The sequence below is a fragment of the Pseudomicrostroma glucosiphilum genome (genome assembly GCF_003144135.1).
Source record: "Pseudomicrostroma glucosiphilum strain MCA 4718 unplaced genomic scaffold BCV69scaffold_4, whole genome shotgun sequence".
NCBI classification, from domain to species: domain Eukaryota; kingdom Fungi; phylum Basidiomycota; class Exobasidiomycetes; order Microstromatales; family Microstromataceae; genus Microstroma; species Microstroma glucosiphilum.
The window spans coordinates 99,493-114,331 of NW_020289916.1; the positions used below are offsets into that span (position 1 = coordinate 99,493).

The 14,839-nt window shown below is 57.0% G+C and overlaps 6 protein-coding genes across 6 annotated transcripts in view; 2 read left to right on the forward strand and 4 right to left on the reverse strand.

Moving 5' to 3' along the window:
* BCV69DRAFT_281638 (mitochondrial carrier) overlaps positions 1-2,085 on the reverse strand; it is a 2,631-nt gene extending 546 nt beyond the window's left edge. Inside the window, exons 1-2 of the mRNA XM_025492049.1 lie at positions 1,233-2,085; positions 30-1,126 (exon numbers count right to left, since the gene is read on the reverse strand). Coding sequence (XP_025348862.1) covers positions 30-1,126; positions 1,233-1,976 — 1,841 coding nt within the window. The 5' untranslated portion in view covers positions 1,977-2,085. The remainder of the gene's footprint in view (positions 1-29; positions 1,127-1,232) is intronic.
* Positions 2,086-2,437: 352 nt separating this feature from the next.
* On the reverse strand, positions 2,438-3,092 carry BCV69DRAFT_152593 (hypothetical protein). The gene has a single exon (XM_025489363.1). It carries the CDS (start codon positions 2,869-2,871, stop codon positions 2,482-2,484), a length of 390 nt encoding a protein of 129 aa, XP_025348863.1. The 5' UTR covers positions 2,872-3,092; the 3' UTR covers positions 2,438-2,481.
* A 203-nt stretch (positions 3,093-3,295) lies between these two features.
* Positions 3,296-4,826, reverse strand: BCV69DRAFT_247421 (putative glycogen synthase kinase 3 alpha; the record flags this gene model as incomplete). Its single annotated transcript, XM_025490249.1, has 4 exons — positions 3,296-3,810; positions 3,913-4,261; positions 4,359-4,442; positions 4,563-4,826. The coding sequence occupies 4 exons, from the start codon at positions 4,824-4,826 to the stop codon at positions 3,296-3,298; spliced, it is 1,212 nt and encodes a 403-aa protein (XP_025348864.1).
* Positions 4,827-5,323: 497 nt separating this feature from the next.
* BCV69DRAFT_297924 (Sm-like ribonucleo protein) lies at positions 5,324-7,062 on the forward strand (the record flags this gene model as incomplete). The annotated part of the gene is made up of 4 exons (XM_025494167.1): positions 5,324-5,446; positions 6,543-6,761; positions 6,855-6,957; positions 7,040-7,062. The coding sequence occupies 4 exons, from the start codon at positions 5,324-5,326 to the stop codon at positions 7,060-7,062; spliced, it is 468 nt and encodes a 155-aa protein (XP_025348865.1).
* A 163-nt stretch (positions 7,063-7,225) lies between these two features.
* BCV69DRAFT_297925 (AAA-domain-containing protein) lies at positions 7,226-11,048 on the reverse strand (the record flags this gene model as incomplete). The annotated part of the gene is made up of 5 exons (XM_025494168.1): positions 7,226-8,176; positions 8,267-8,887; positions 8,963-9,614; positions 9,698-10,376; positions 10,454-11,048. 5 exons carry the CDS (start codon positions 11,046-11,048, stop codon positions 7,226-7,228), a joined length of 3,498 nt encoding a protein of 1,165 aa, XP_025348866.1.
* A 193-nt stretch (positions 11,049-11,241) lies between these two features.
* Positions 11,242-14,725, forward strand: BCV69DRAFT_257640 (putative mitochondrial aconitate hydratase). Its single transcript, XM_025490634.1, has 3 exons — positions 11,242-11,677; positions 11,806-11,930; positions 12,009-14,725. Exons 1-3 carry the CDS (start codon positions 11,368-11,370, stop codon positions 14,649-14,651), a joined length of 3,078 nt encoding a protein of 1,025 aa, XP_025348867.1. The 5' UTR covers positions 11,242-11,367; the 3' UTR covers positions 14,652-14,725.
* The last annotated feature ends 114 nt before the right edge of the window (positions 14,726-14,839 follow it).

Sequence of the window (14,839 nt, forward strand, 5' to 3'; positions counted from 1 at the left end):
CCCCCCCCCCACTCTTTTGAAAAACTCACCTAATACTAGTCATCGGTACCACTTTCAGAAACCCGATACTCAATCCAGTATAGAAGCCCCTCCAACCCCCCGTCTTCCAAATCCAAGCAACCGTCTCTTTAAACCCAACCATTGTACCCGGTCGTACCACTGCAGCTACCTGTTGTCTACGACGAACCACCTCAAATGGATAGGCGGCAGTTTGGGAAATGGCTCCTGCCAAGGCGCCAGAGGTTAGGTCGATGCTTGTCTTGGAGGGACGCCAGGTGGTGTACTCGTTTGAAGGTGAGGAAGGGGAGTCCCCTCTTGGCGTGGGCGTGGAAGGAGAGGTAGGTGTAGCCACGCCGAAGAAGTTCTGCAAGAGGGATTTGCACCGGCCAAAGACTAGAAAGGAAGTACCTGCATAGGGAACCATACCTAGCACCGTTACCGAGAAGCCCCTGTAGAATTTCATCATCGGGAAGCGCTTTAGGAGACTATTGGCCGTCTGAACGCTCGCTGTAGGTGCAGAAGGCGGGACGGGAGTAGAAGCCGTAGCGCCTTGTGCTAGAGCCCGGTTTTGGGCGGCTTCGATGGACATGGTCGCTGCGCCAGTAGCGCTACCAGTAGCGCTAGCCGCCCCGCCTTCGACCGTCTTGGTAGCACCTGCTGCTGCTGCTGCTCTCCTCCTTGCATCGCCAGAAAAAGGCGCCTCGGTTGTCCCCTCTGTATAAATCTGCCTCACGATCCTACGCAACGACCCCCTCTCCACTTTCCTCCTCTTCGTCTCAAATGCCAATCTCACTCGAATCAATTCGAGTGGATAAGTAAGAAAGACGGAAAGAACTCCCGAAGTGGCTCCAGCTAGAAAGAGACGAGCAGACGTCTCTGATTCTCTTGTGGGCATGAGGAGAAAGTGAAGCTTATCGTAGGCCATGTACTTGATGGCCGCATAAGGGAAGATTCGCATTAGAGTTGCCGAGTGACCTCTGAATAGACCACCTACACCAGATTCAGAGGCAATTTCTCGTCCAGCGCGAAAGACGCCTAGCCAGTGACCGGAGTACTTTTGAAATTCGGGGTTTTGAGCTTGGAAGAGGATCTTGACACGGTCGAGGGGAGCAATGGCCGTCTTGGCCTGTTTTGCAGGTAAAGCCAGAGCGGGTTCAGAGGGTCAGAGGAGGAGAGACAGAGGGGAGGAGACGCCTTCGTCCCATCGCTTAGCTCAACTCAACGCTACTCACCACACAACCAGCCACCCCTCCTGCGATGCCGCTACGTATCACATAGTCCATCGTCTGCTTATCTCTCCTCGGTCTCTGGTCACCAGACCTTTCTCTCCGCCCCTCATCGTCTGCCGCCCCCCTTTGCCCACCATCAGCAAGAGCTTGCGGATCTGATCTCAGACTGAGCGATGCTGACCGAGTAGTCCTGTGGGGATGAGGCCCCGAGGCATTCGTTACATCGTCCGTCTCGCATACCGCTAGGATGGGGTATCGCGCTGAGCTATAGGCTGGGAGCGTGCCCTCGCTAAGCTGGGACTGTGGTGGGAAGGGGTTCCCTCTTGTGATTGGAGGCGATAGAGCGTCGCTGTGATGCAAAGTAGAGGAGGAGGAGGTCCGCCGCATGAACTGGGTAGACCAAGAAGATGAGGAGGAGGGAGAGGAGGAGGAGGAGGAACTTCCGGAGGAGGATTGCCAAGGTGCGGAGGGCCCTGCCTGGCCCAAGTATCCCACTGCCATGTATCCAAGGCTCTGTTGTATACTCCGAGGCTGCAGACGCAAAGATGAAGAGGCGCAAGATGACGAGGAGGAGGAGGAGGAGGACGCCGCCGATGGAGAAGAATATGCAGCAGCCGGGTACCGGTTCGCCCTCTGCTGCTGCTGCTGCTGCATTTCCCGGAGCGGATCCCGAGGGATGGTGGAGCTTTGCAGCAGCACCTCGTGTGAGCTTGCACCATCCACGTCCATGTCCATGTCCATGTCCATGACTTGCAATGCCACTAGCAGCAAATGGAGATTCTCTCGCACTGGGGAGACTACGTTTCAAGTCTCGGTGCAAATTCAAGCGCCAAGTCTACAAGGCCCTTAACGGCTAAGTAATCGAATGGAAGAAGTCCTCCCACCTCGACGCCCTACGCCTCCTCTCCGCCGTCACCCCTCTCAGCCCAGTCAGTCCGTCCGTCCGTCCGTCCGGCATTCCGGATTTGAAACCAGACCAGACCAGACCAGGCCGCACCCCCGCCCGCCCGCACTTCCGTCCGGCCCCCCGGCCCCGCGGCCCTCCACGCCCCCGCATTCTTCGCGTCATTCACCTCGCTCCACAGGAGGCCTCACATCGCACATCGCACATCGCACATCGCAAAGAGTTGCCGAGTCACCGAGTAAAGGGGTGTGGTCACACTAGTAGGCCAGGCCAGACCAGAACAGATTGGAAGAACCGCAACGTACTCGAGAGATGGGGGGTTGCAAAAGGAGGAATGTCAAGTAAAACTCAAGAGGGTCGAATTGATCGGCGCCAGAGAGACGAAGAGGTAGACAGGAGGACAGGAGTGACAGGAGAGCAAGACGAAGAGACGGAGGTAAGGAGAGGGTGAGGATGAGAGTGAAAGAAGAGCGATGAGCAAAGGACAAAGCTGACAAGGGCGAGTGCGTTCTTGTACAACCTGCACAGCTTGCTTGATTTGGCCAGCAGGACGTCGACTTGGAACCTAGAGCTCCTTGAGCTTCCTCTCCTTCTCTCTTCCTTTCCCTCTTGGCCCTTTAGTCCTTCCCTTCGTCTTGAATCCCAATCTCCGAGTTGCGGGCAGGGCTCGCACCAGCTCTCGTTCGTTCGCTCATTTGCTCGCTCGCTCTGCCTCTCTAAAGACTCGCAGATCTTCATCCCGATCTGCCTGACTGTCTGCCACTCAAAGACGCCTGGCGAGCGAGCAGAGCTTGATTGCAAACGTTCCGAATTGCTCGCTTGCTGGACCCCTCTCTGTCATCTGCCACTTGACCCTTCTCCCTCTGCCTTGTGCCGGCCGCCAGCTGACCTTTGAACGGATGCTGGATGCGCTGAAATCTTGTCGCACTGAATTCCTGGAGTGCCCTTCCTTCCTTTGCCCTAGTCGTCTCCGATCCTTACGCTCTCCTCTTTGCGGATCGAACACCCAAACGCCAAACCCTATCCCGCGTGTCTGTTGTCTCGATGAAGCTTGAAGTCCTGCTTGTGTTCTCATTGATCCCCATTCACCTTCACCTCCACTACCCAACGATTGCCTTTCTCCTCCCTTTTCTCCCTCTCTCTCTCCTTGCCGCGCGCGTGCTCAATCCAGCGAGACCTTCATGCTCTCCAGGCTGACCGGCTCAAAGTTGTTGATGTCGATCCCTCGCGCCAGCAGTCCTTCCTTTGCGTCTTCTGGCACCAGCCGGGCGTTCAGATCCGGTCGGATGCTCAACTCTTCCCTGGTAAAGTTGAAGAGCTCAGGCATGTCCCTGCCATTGGGCATCTTCCTGTCTCCTGTGCGCAGCTCGTCGAAGAAGGGGTGCGTCATGGCCTCAATGGCCGTCAGCCTGGCGCTGGGTGTGTACTCCAGCAGATGCGAGATCAGATCGATGGCATCATTGGGTGTGCGGGGACGGAAGACCTTGGAGAAGGGGTGCGGCCTGATTTGCGGGAACTTGTGCTCCATGTAATTGGGGTTCATCGTCTTGATCTGTTCTCTCGAAGGGGTACCGAGGACCTTGATGATTTCTACAAGTTGATCGATACCTGACTCTCCGGGGAACAGCGGTTGTCCTTGCATCAGCTCGGCCATCACACATCCTGTCGACCAGATGTCTGGAGGGGTGAGAGTAGGGCGAGGGGATCGGAGAATTTCAGACAGGTCAGTATGACTGGCCTCTGGCTCCTGTGCAGCTCGACAAGCCTCTCATTACTCACCAATGTTCGTCGTGTAGTTTGTGGCACCAAAGATGAGCTCTGGGGCTCGGTAGTATCTCGAGCAGATGTACGACACATTCGGCTCTCCAGCCACGAGGATCTTGGCAGAGCCAAAGTCGCACAGCTTCAGGATGCCGGTCGCAGGGTTGAGTAGCAGATTCTGGGGCTTGATGTCTCGGTGGCAGATACCAATCGAGTGGATGTAGGCGAGGGAGCGTAGGAGCTGGTACATGTACAGCTTGATCAGCAGCATGGGCATAGTTTGCTTCAGCTTGGCGTAGTGACGAGATGACCTGTACACGGTCTCTGGCACGAACTCCAGCACCAGGTTGAGGAACACTTCATCCTTCTTAGAGAGGGGAAAGTGGAGCAGAAGCGCGTAGGGATGAGTTTCTCTTCCGCGATGCTCGCCACGCACCTTCACTGTCCTGCGCTCCCCCACTCACCTTGTCTCCGTTGGAGTAGAAGAATGCTCTGAGGTCTACTACATTGGGGTGCTTTACGATGCGCATAATTTGCAGCTCACGATTCTGTAAGCAACGAGGGAAACAACGTTTGCGTCAGTATCACGAGAGCTGACAAGGAACGAGAGCACATAGCGTGACGCCCCTGTACGTAGGAGACCGGTGTGCCTGTTTTGAGCCACTTACCTTGAATCTCTTGTCCTGCAATACCTTCTTGATGGCCACGTCCTCCTGGCTGTCCTTGGAAGCACCAGCGGCAGCTCCCTGATCCTGACTAGCTCCTGCGCCCTCTACCAAGTTGCCATTTCCTCCTGACACGACGCGGGCCTGGAACACGACACCAAAGGATCCGTTTCCGATGACCTTGCAATTTGTGTAGGCCAGCTCCCTCGGCTCGCCGGATTTACCGTCGGAGGCTGTCACGCGCACTACCTTGAGCGGGTCGCCCATTGCTGATTTAGAGGTACAGAGGGAGGGCAGAGGAAGGTGAAAGAACATGTTAGTACCTGTTCATCGAGGGGCGGGTGGGGCGGAGCGAGAGCGGTGGTAGCTCCCTCCCTACAAAAGGGGTCATGGACAAGGGGAGAGACTGGAGGGACTAGAGCGCTGCCTTGCCTGGAAGTCTGTACCTTGCTCACTGCGACGAGGACCTCGCACGGGCGGTATGTGCTCTGATCGTAGCTCCTCACGCTTGGGGACATTACCTCGGCAGGAAGATGGGCGCTGAATGCAGGCGGGCTAGATCAACCCAGCACGGGCCCCCCTCTCGAGCCAGACTGTGAGGCCAGTGGGGGTTGGCTGATGGTCCAGCAACAGGCGAGATGTCCCTCTCGGCAGCTGTTGCACCCCTCTACTCTTCCCCTATTCCCCTCCTTGGCACCACATTCGAGGGAATACTCACGATCGAGACCATTTGAGCGGGACATGATGTGTGTAGCTTGGAAGCGATGACCCTCGATGCAAGGGTTGGCTGTCCTGCTAGTGGAGTGGGACGAGAATCCGTGAAGAGGCTGCTGGACAGAGACGGTGCTGCTGAGCTGGCTGTTGGTGTGCAGGGTCTGCTAGCAGAGGTGTGTAGGTGGTAGGGAGGGCGGAGAGGAGGTGGAGATGTGTTGCGAGTGAGGCAGGTGTGGTCTGTCTCTGTGTGGTGCTTGTGCTTGTGGGTGTGGGTTTGTTTAGGGCAGTGGTGCTATCGACGACTACTCGAGTACGACTGGTAGCGAATTGTTGAGGCTGAAGAGGACAGCAGTGGTGGTCGTGGTGGTGTGATGGGGCGTGTGGGGGAAGAGCAAGGGGGGGGGAGGCAGACGAGTGTGTGTGTCTGCCAGGCGGGAGCAGCAGAGCGCGGGCGAGGGCAGGCGTGGCAGCGCGCTTGGATGCTTGGTCGCCTCGCAGGCGCACGGCAGGTCAGGTGCCCCCCCTGCGCCTTGGCCAGGGCGTGGCTGAGGGGCGGGCGGCCGCCTGTCCTCCCGCTGCTGCAGACCGTGTCAGGCTGCCTCGCTCGTCCTACTCCGCTCGCCCGTCTGCCTGCCTACGCCTCCTGGCCTGTCTGCCTCTCCCCCCGCGTGTTCACCCCGCCGGCCCGCTTCTGATGGTTGGATAGTAGTAAAGAAAAAAGTGAAATTTCCCCACCTCGACGTAGTGCTCTTGAGCTGACTGACCAACTGACAGCTCAGCCTCTCGAGGTTCACTATGGCCCGCCAGATCGATTGACAGACCGACGTCCCTGGCTGCTCACTGACGCAATGTCCACGCCCGTGCCCCCTTAGCCACCCCTCTCTCCCACTCGGAACCGGAAGCGCAAAGGGCTGGCTGGGGAGGGATGAGGAGCTGTCGTCCTGCGCGCGTGGCTCAGCCTCAGGGCCCATCCGAGCCAACCCAATTCAAGGTCCGTCCCTCCGCGTGGGCCACTTCCTCCTCCTCCTCCTCCATCTCGGTCGATGTAGAGAGGTGCGAGGGAGACAGGCGTGTCATCTCTTTCCGAAGCAACCTTCATCGATTCAGTCTACTCGCCGAATACTGCCAGCTACAAGAGTGACGAAGCTGAGATTATACCATGGTGAGTACTCTTGCAGAGATGACAACTCCAAATGCACCCTCTCCGTCTAGTATTCATCCCATCTGACCCCTTCCTCACATCCCCCCTTCCCCCCTCTCCCCTCGCAGCTCATCTTCTCCTTCTTCAAGACCCTCACAGGTCAACCCATCACAATCGAGCTCAAGAATGACGTAGCCATCACAGGGACACTCAAGTCTGTAGATCAGTTCCTCAACTTTAGGATAGAGAATCTCAGAGTCGTGGGGAATGAGTCGGTGGAGAGGGCGATGCTAGAGGGGGGAGCGGGAGGGGAAGTGGATGCAGAGAAGGCTAGGTGGCCACACCTTGTAAGTGTCAGATGGCCTGGTGAAAGGGACACGAACGGCGAGCTTACACGTGCCCACCTGCTCCCCTGATCCTTCACGCACTCTCTTCTTCAGCTCGCACTCAAGTCTGCATTCATTAGAGGTTCAGTAGTCCGATATGTCCATGTACCCGCAGGAGCAGTGGATACGCAGCTGCTTGAGGATGCAACACGGAGAGGTCAGTAGGGAACATCTATTCCAACGCTTTCTGCTGCAAATAGAGAAGCTGACTCCTCCAACGTTGCCCTTTTCCTCTGCAGAAGCATCATCGGGCAAGAAATGAGAAGGGAAAGTGCAGGACTGTGGACGGACGACTATGACAGCAATAGATATCACACACCATCACATCATCATCACGCCGAGTGCAACTGCAGCTCGATCTTACAGCTCTCTTTGACAGCTCCACAATTGCTCTATGCATTGACGTTTCTTCCCCTCCCTCTCTCTCACATCAAGCTCTCTCTGGCTCCAATTTCCTTACTAGCCTCTCCATCACCAAACTCCCCACCCCTCTTCTCACCAGCAAACTCTCGATAGATTCTCTCCAGTCTTCTTCGCTCGTGCGCAGGGACACTAGGCCGCATAGAGGCTAGGGAGCGCTCTAGATGGTGGGCAGTGACGACCTTGGAGCGCGATGATGCGGGTTTGACTAGCGCGGAAGAGGAGGAGGTAGTAGCAGCGCCATTGTCGCCATTGACGCGTACGGGGTTGGTCTTCCCACTGGCAGTGGCAGATGTAGAGTTGGAGCTCGACTTGCGAGAGTTTCTCAAGGCCAACTCCAGACGTCTACGCAGCGCTTGCTCCTCTGCCCCGCTCCTCTTCATCCCTACTGGCCCCGCTAAGCCATCCTTTGCCCCTTGTTGACCCGTGTACTCTACGAAGCGCAACGAGCTTCCGTCTCCCTCTTTTGCTTCCCCACTACTACCGTCATCACCACCCTCGGCTCGTAAGGCTTGCGCATCAGCAATGCCCTCGTGCACCACCTCTAAATGCGCATTGTACACAAATGCCTGCAAGTCGGCTCCACTGAACCCTTCTGTCTTTCCAGCCCAGTACTCCCATTCCACGGTAGGATCCACGGCAATCTTTCCCTCGCGCACAACAGCACGGAGGATATCAGCTCGATCCTCCCCCGAGGGCATATCGCAGAGCAGACTCTTATCCAGTCTCCCCGGACGAAGAAGTGCCGAATCGATTAGATCCGGGCGGGAAGTGGCGGCGAGGACGTACACTCCCGAGAGACCTTCTGCACCATCCATTTGAGTCAGGAGCTGATTGACCACTCGATCTGTTACACCGGTAGAGTCGTGACCACGCTTGGGAGCGATACTGTCGAATTCGTCGAAGAAGAGGACACAGGGCTTGGCGGAGGAGGCACGCTCGAAGAGGTCGCGAACCTGGAAGGAAAGGGAGGGTACACAAAATGTTAATTGTCTGAAGGTCGCCCCACCAAGAGACTCAGCTCCTCATTCCGGCTTGGGACTCACGCTCTTTTCGCTCGCTCCGATGTACTTATTGAGCAGCTCAGGTCCTTTTACGCTAACGAAATTGGCTCCACACTCCTTTGCCACTGCACTGGCCAGCATCGTCTTACCACACCCCGGATATCCATACAGCAGTAGACCACTACGCAATCTCAGCGGACACCCTTCGAAGATTTGAGCGTACCGAGCAGGGAATTCGAGCGTCTCGCGTAGTACACGACGCGTTTGTGAAAGACCGCCGATGGAAGACCAGCTGACCGAGGAGGTGGAAAGGGAGAGGGAGCGCAACGAGAGCGGGGTGAAGTTCTCTTGAGCTGAGGTGAAGTCTTGCGGTAGGAGGGTGAGAGGAGGATAGGACGAGCGGCCTTGAAGAGGAACGTGGCCGTTGATCTGGGACTGTGAGACTGCATTCGACGCTGTAGAGGAAATATCTGCGGAGCCAAGACGCACAGCGGCTCGGTAGATGCTTCGGTCTACCAGGTCTACAAGATCGGCAGGAAGGTAACCTTCCGTCTGCGAAGCGAGATGCACGGTGTTGAGAGAAGGGTCAGCGACGATGCGACCTCCTTGGCCCTCAGTCTCTTGCGACTTGAGTGACTTGAGCTTGATGAGATGGCCCAAGATCTGTAGAAGTTGAACATGGTCAGTATCAGTGATATGATAGCGACCACAAGGCTCTTTGTATCAGGATGGACTTACTTCGCTACGTTCCCCTTTCCCAGGCGGCTTGGCACTGAGGGTATCGTTCCAAAAATGCTTCTCGACCAGCAGCTTATGCAAGCTCGTATTTGAGAGAGCCGTGCCCAGAACAATCGCATTGCCGCTCCCACTCTGAGAGAAGATCTGAACGAAACACTCCGCCATGGTCCGCGCCCTCGTCGGGTCAACATTTTCCACCTCGCCGATGAGCACCTTGTCCAGATTGTCGAGCATCAGGATGGCTCCTGAACTGGAGTGGGCGTACCAGTCTAAGGCATCCTTCCACTCTTGAAAAGTCGCCTTGAGCTGAGAGACTCGCTGCTCGACGAGTGAGGTACAGTCGACGTACAGAGTCGTGTTCAACGATGAATGTAGAGAAGATGCCAAAGTGTGGAGGATGGACGTCTTGCCTACTCCAGATGGCCCGTGTAGGAGGATATTGTTGTTCGTAGAAGACGAAGCGCTCCGAGTTGATAACGAATGTGACATCACCGATGTCAGGACCTGCTCACGGAGAGTTGAAAGCAGAGACGATACACCCGCCAGGGCAGGTGCGTCGGCTTGTTCGCTCAGGCTCGGTGCATTTTGTATCCTCTCTGAGGAGCGTACGGGAGGCGAGGTAGCACTTCCTCCAGGTGGTGGAGCCGAAAAGCTGGGGTGTCATGGCAAAAGCCTTGAGGATACGTTAGAGACATTTGATGGCACACAGACCTAGTCGCACCCGCTCTTACTCACCACACAGTCTCTCCTATTCCTACCCCTCCAAGCTTCTGTCTCAAGGCTGAATTGAGCCAGATCCACCGCCGCGGCCAAGGACCAGCGGAGGATCCTTTCAAGGTCCGTCCCTGAGCGACGTATGCAGTTGCGGTTGGTCTGCTTGGCTTGAGCTCGCTGCCCGGGGCTTGATTCTCATCGTCCCCGCCTGCTTTGCTCTTGGAAGGCCTACAAAGCGGCCGTATCCTTGGCGCCGAAGGACAGGGCTGGACATTGATGGTAGCTCTTGTCCAGCTGGCGCTGCCTCCGGCAAAGGCTTGGGCGATCAAAGCCCAGTCAGAGTCTGAAGCCTCCTCCTCGCGATCACCTGAGCCAAAGACAGCCATCGGCGCATCACCGTCAGCTTCGAGAGTATCGTCTGTCAGAATAGGGATGACATCAGGCGGGAGGACTTTGTAGAGCCTGTTCTTCAGCATGGCTCGAGAAGCCATGACACTATCGAGGTCCCTAGAAGTAGAGGGACCAGCGCCATTGGCATTCAGACTGTGGGATTGCTGGGCTGCGGCATCTGCCAGAGATTGTCTAGTCCTGGGAGCGATGACAATCTCCGTATTTGTCGTCAGACGAACGGCTCGAGCGGCAGCCTTCTCGGAGCTGGTAGATCCACTTGAAACGGATGAGGTTGTTGGCTCCGTAGCATCTATCAGAGAGCAGCATCAGGCGTGCGTTAGCGCAAGGCGGGCAGGAACTTCGTGATAGCAGCCTCGCCATACATACCGACGCTGAACCAGCATTCCTGACCGCCTCCCCTGCCAACAAAGATACACACTCTCGACCCTACAGATACAGCTCTCACTTGGCTCAGCATATTGTCCTCTACCGCCCCTGCATTCTGACTCAAGAGCTCCCAGTCATCAGGCGTCAAGGGGGTCAGATCCACACGGGTAGCAGTTGGGAGCGGAGGAGACCTGAGTAGGGTCAGCTGATAGTTTGAAGAAGCCTGGGCTGATGGTTGGAAGAGATTCGCTAGTGATGCCGAGAGCGCCAGGGTCGAGTCGAGATTGCTTGATTGACCGGACCATCCCAGGTAGACTGTATGCCTGTCTTCACCGGCGCTCTCGCCGCTGTCTGGTACTGCCTTGCCTTGGCCTTTCCCGGAGAACTGGTCATCTGTGACCCTCGTGAGTTGCAGTACAATGTTCTGAGGGGGTATATCGCGAGAGACCAGGGCTGTATGCACGGAAGGTGGTAGGTCTGCTAGCGAGGAACGCAAGTTGGAGTCGAAGGAGAGCCCAACTGAGGTCGCTCTGCCCGATGAAGATGACGAAGAAGCTACCGGCCTGCGGCGCGACGGGGAGGACGACGAAGACATGGTCAGGGACACGGCACTGCACCAGTCCAAGCGCTCATACACAAGTAGCGAGGAGTCTTGGGAGGAGGTGCAGCATCCCCACGTCGAGAAGAAGCCGGTGGGTTATCCGGAATCGGATCGGAAGCGACGGCGGCCGGCAGCGATCAAGTCACAACGCCTCGCAGCCTTTTTTGAAATCAAGGCAAGCGGCCCCCGCCACGGCCTTCTTTGTCCGCCTTTACCGCCAGACGCCCGCCAGACGCCCGAGCTTCTTGTTCCTCCTCATCTTACCAGCAAGACCTCAGCTCGACAAGCAATCCTCCCCCTACACACCACCACCATGCTTCCTCCAAGGGGCATGCGGATCCGTCTTGCGGCGCCTCGCTCCTCTTCCTGCGCCACAAGTCGAAGTCTCGCCACGGCCGCTCCCCCGACCTTCCACCCTACGCGCCTGCCGCCTTACCAGACGCTGCTCAACAACCTCGAGACTGTGCGAAAGGTCACGGACAACCAGCCCCTCTCTCTCGCTGAGAAGATTCTCTTCTCGCATGTGAGGAACCCAGAAGAAGTTCTCGCAAGAGCGGGCAATGTTCGGGACTTCAGAGGCAAGGAATACTTGCCGCTCAAGGTCGATCGGTTAGCAATGCAAGGTGAGTAGCCAGAGACCATACCGTCGGTGGACGCAAAGGGAAGCAGCTCGTTGTCGAAGTCAGAGAGCCTCATAGCTCACATTCTCGCAATCCAACATCCTCCGCATTCTTGCTCTTTCACCACCTAGATGCTTCTGCACAAATGGCTCTACTGCAATTCATGACTTGCGGGTTACCTCAGACGGCTGTGCCCGCCTCCGTACACTGTGACCACCTGATCCAGGCCTTCGAGGGGGCCGAGGCTGATCTCAAGGTGAGTATTTAAATAGCATGGCTAGCGTTCCATGACTTGTGCAGTGCTTAATGCCCGCTGCCCTCTTCTGCATCGCAGCGCTCCATTGCCTCCAACCACGAGGTCTTCAAGTTCCTCGAGTCGGCGAGCAAGAAGTACGGCATTGAATTCTGGGCACCTGGCAGTGGTATCATTCACCAGATCGTTCTGGAGAACTACGCCGCCCCAGGTCTGCTGATGCTGGGTACCGACTCCCACACGCCCAATGCTTCGGGCATGGGATGCCTGGCCATTGGTGTGGGAGGCGCTGATGCCGTGGATGCTCTCACAGATACACCTTGGGAGCTTTTGACCCCTCGTCTTCTCAATGTTCATCTCACTGGTACACTGTCGCCCTGGTGCACACCCAAGGACATCATCCTGCACCTCGTCTCGCGCCTCACCGTTCGAGGAGGAACAGGACGAATTGTCGAGTACTCCGGCCCAGGGTTGGAGTCTCTTCCCGCCACAGGATTGGCTACAATGAGCAACATGGGAGCAGAGGTCGGAGCGACCACTAGCTGTTTCGGGTACAATGATGCAATGGGCAGGTACCTCGATGCTACAGGGCGAAGTGAGGTCAAGGCCGGTGCTCAAGGCGCCGCTGCCCGAGGCCTTCTGTCCGCCGACAAAGGCGCAGAGTACGACGAGCGCATCGAGATCAACCTTGACACCTTGGAGCCCTGCCTCAACGGACCTTTCACTCCAGACTTGTCGACTAGCATCTCAGAGTACACCACTCGCGCCAAGGATGCCAAGGCTAGAGACCACCCTCTGGAGCTTTCGGCCGCGCTGATTGGTTCGTGCACCAACTCATCATACAATGACCTGGCCAGATGCTCTTCTCTCGCCAAGCAGGCTTTGGACAGGGGCATGAAGGTCAAGTGTAGCTTCGATGTCACTCCGGGAAGTGAGCAGGTTCGAGCTACTGTCGAGAGAGACGGCATTACCAGCATCATGGAGCAAGTCGGAGGCAGGGTTCTGGCTAATGCCTGTGGACCCTGCATCGGGCAGTGGGACCGCAAGGAATGCCAGGGAGAGGAGAACGTCATTCTGACTTCCTTCAACCGAAACTTCCGATCGCGAAACGATGGCAACTCGAAGACACACAACATGCTGGCTTCACCGGAGATTGTTACTGCGATGGCTTTCGCAGGCCGCCTCGACTTCAACCCCATGACCGACTCTTTGACGGCTCCAGATGGCAAGCCCTTCAAGTTCGATCCGCCCGTGGGAGAAGAGCTGCCGACCAATGGCTTCACTCCTGGAGAGGCAGCGTACCTGCCTTTCCCAGCTCCTGAGCCTCAGCCTGATGTCGAGATTGCAATCGACCCTACCTCGACCCGTCTTGAGCATCTACAGCCATTCGGTAGCGCCTTCTCCGAGGGCAAGTACGAGCTCGACGGCCTTCGCTGTCTCATGAGAATCAAGGGCAAGTGCACCACCGACCACATCTCTGCTGCTGGACCGTGGCTGAAGTACAAGGGACACCTATCCAACCTCGCCGAGAACACTCTGATCGGTGCTACTAATGCAGAGACCGATCGAGTCAATTCTGCTGTAGACTACGAGACCGGCAAGGAGGACACAATCCCTAATGTCGCTAAGGCGTTCAAGGCGAGGAATCAGCCTTGGGTCCTGGTAGCCGATCACAATTACGGTGAGGGCTCAGCACGAGAGCATGCTGCGCTGCAGCCTCGATTCTTCGGCTGCCAAGTCATTGTTGCTCGATCTCTCGCTCGTATTGCAGAGACCAACTTGCGTAAGCAAGGCGTGCTGACACTGCTATTCGCCAATGAGAGCGACTACGAGCTGATCAGTGCCGGCGACGAGATCTCGACCAAGGGTCTCGAGCCATTGATGAAGCCCAACGGAGACTTGACTGCTCAAGTCACCCTTGTAGTTCGTAAGCCTGACGGAAAGGTCCTCGAGATTCCTACCAAGCATACCCTGAGCAAGGCGCACATCGACTGGATCAGGGCGGGTAGCGCTCTCAATGTCATCAGAGAACAAGCAACGCAGTCCTCGCCCTCTTCGTCTGGCTCGGGTGCCGGTCTCTTCGGCTCGTCGTCGAGGGCTGGCGGAAGCTCGGCTCGAGCATACTCGACTTTTGCATCGACTGGTGCTCGGAGAGGATATGCCACCGGCGCCAAGCCCAGTGGCAATGCGTCGAAGCTGAATCCCAACGACCCTCGCTATGTGCCCCCGGCGTCAGACACCAGGACAGACGCTCTGCGCAGGATGGTCTACCCTCCGGCTGCGGATGCTGAATCCAGCCGTCGCAAGGCTCAGGTCCCCGAGACGCTGGACGAGGCTCTGCCATACGGTCGGGAGGTTCACGAGACCATCGATCGAGCATGGAAGCTGTTCCAACGCACGAGGAGGGAAGCTCTGAGCGAGGATCTCAGGGTGAAGAGGGAGAGGATGGCCGAGGCTGTAGCAGATCTGAGGTCCGAGGACGCTAGACTGTACAGGGCGGCCACGTACCGTGTTGCACCTACGAGAAGGTCACCCTCTGAGCAGGCTGCCTTGATCGAGTTGGGCGTCGTGGCTGCTACTGGAAAGCCTCCTGCTACCCCTTCGGCTGAGCAAAGGAGATTTGCCAGGTCGATGCTGGGTAGGAGGCTGGAGGGCATGTTCCCTCGAGAGATGAGGGTGCCTACTGTGACGCCTGCTCGCAAGATTTGGAACACCGGAGAGTAGAGTGCCATTGGTGTTCCCCTGCATAGGAGTCGTCTGCGCAAATGTCATATCTGTCATCTCATCAGTACTGTTGCGATTGTGCCACCATGTCGCCTATCCTTGTAGTCTGACCTGTCTGCCCCAATCGAGGGACGGGAGTGGGGCGTGGTCCATCTGCTCCCGCACTCGAGGTGAGATCGCCGGACCCC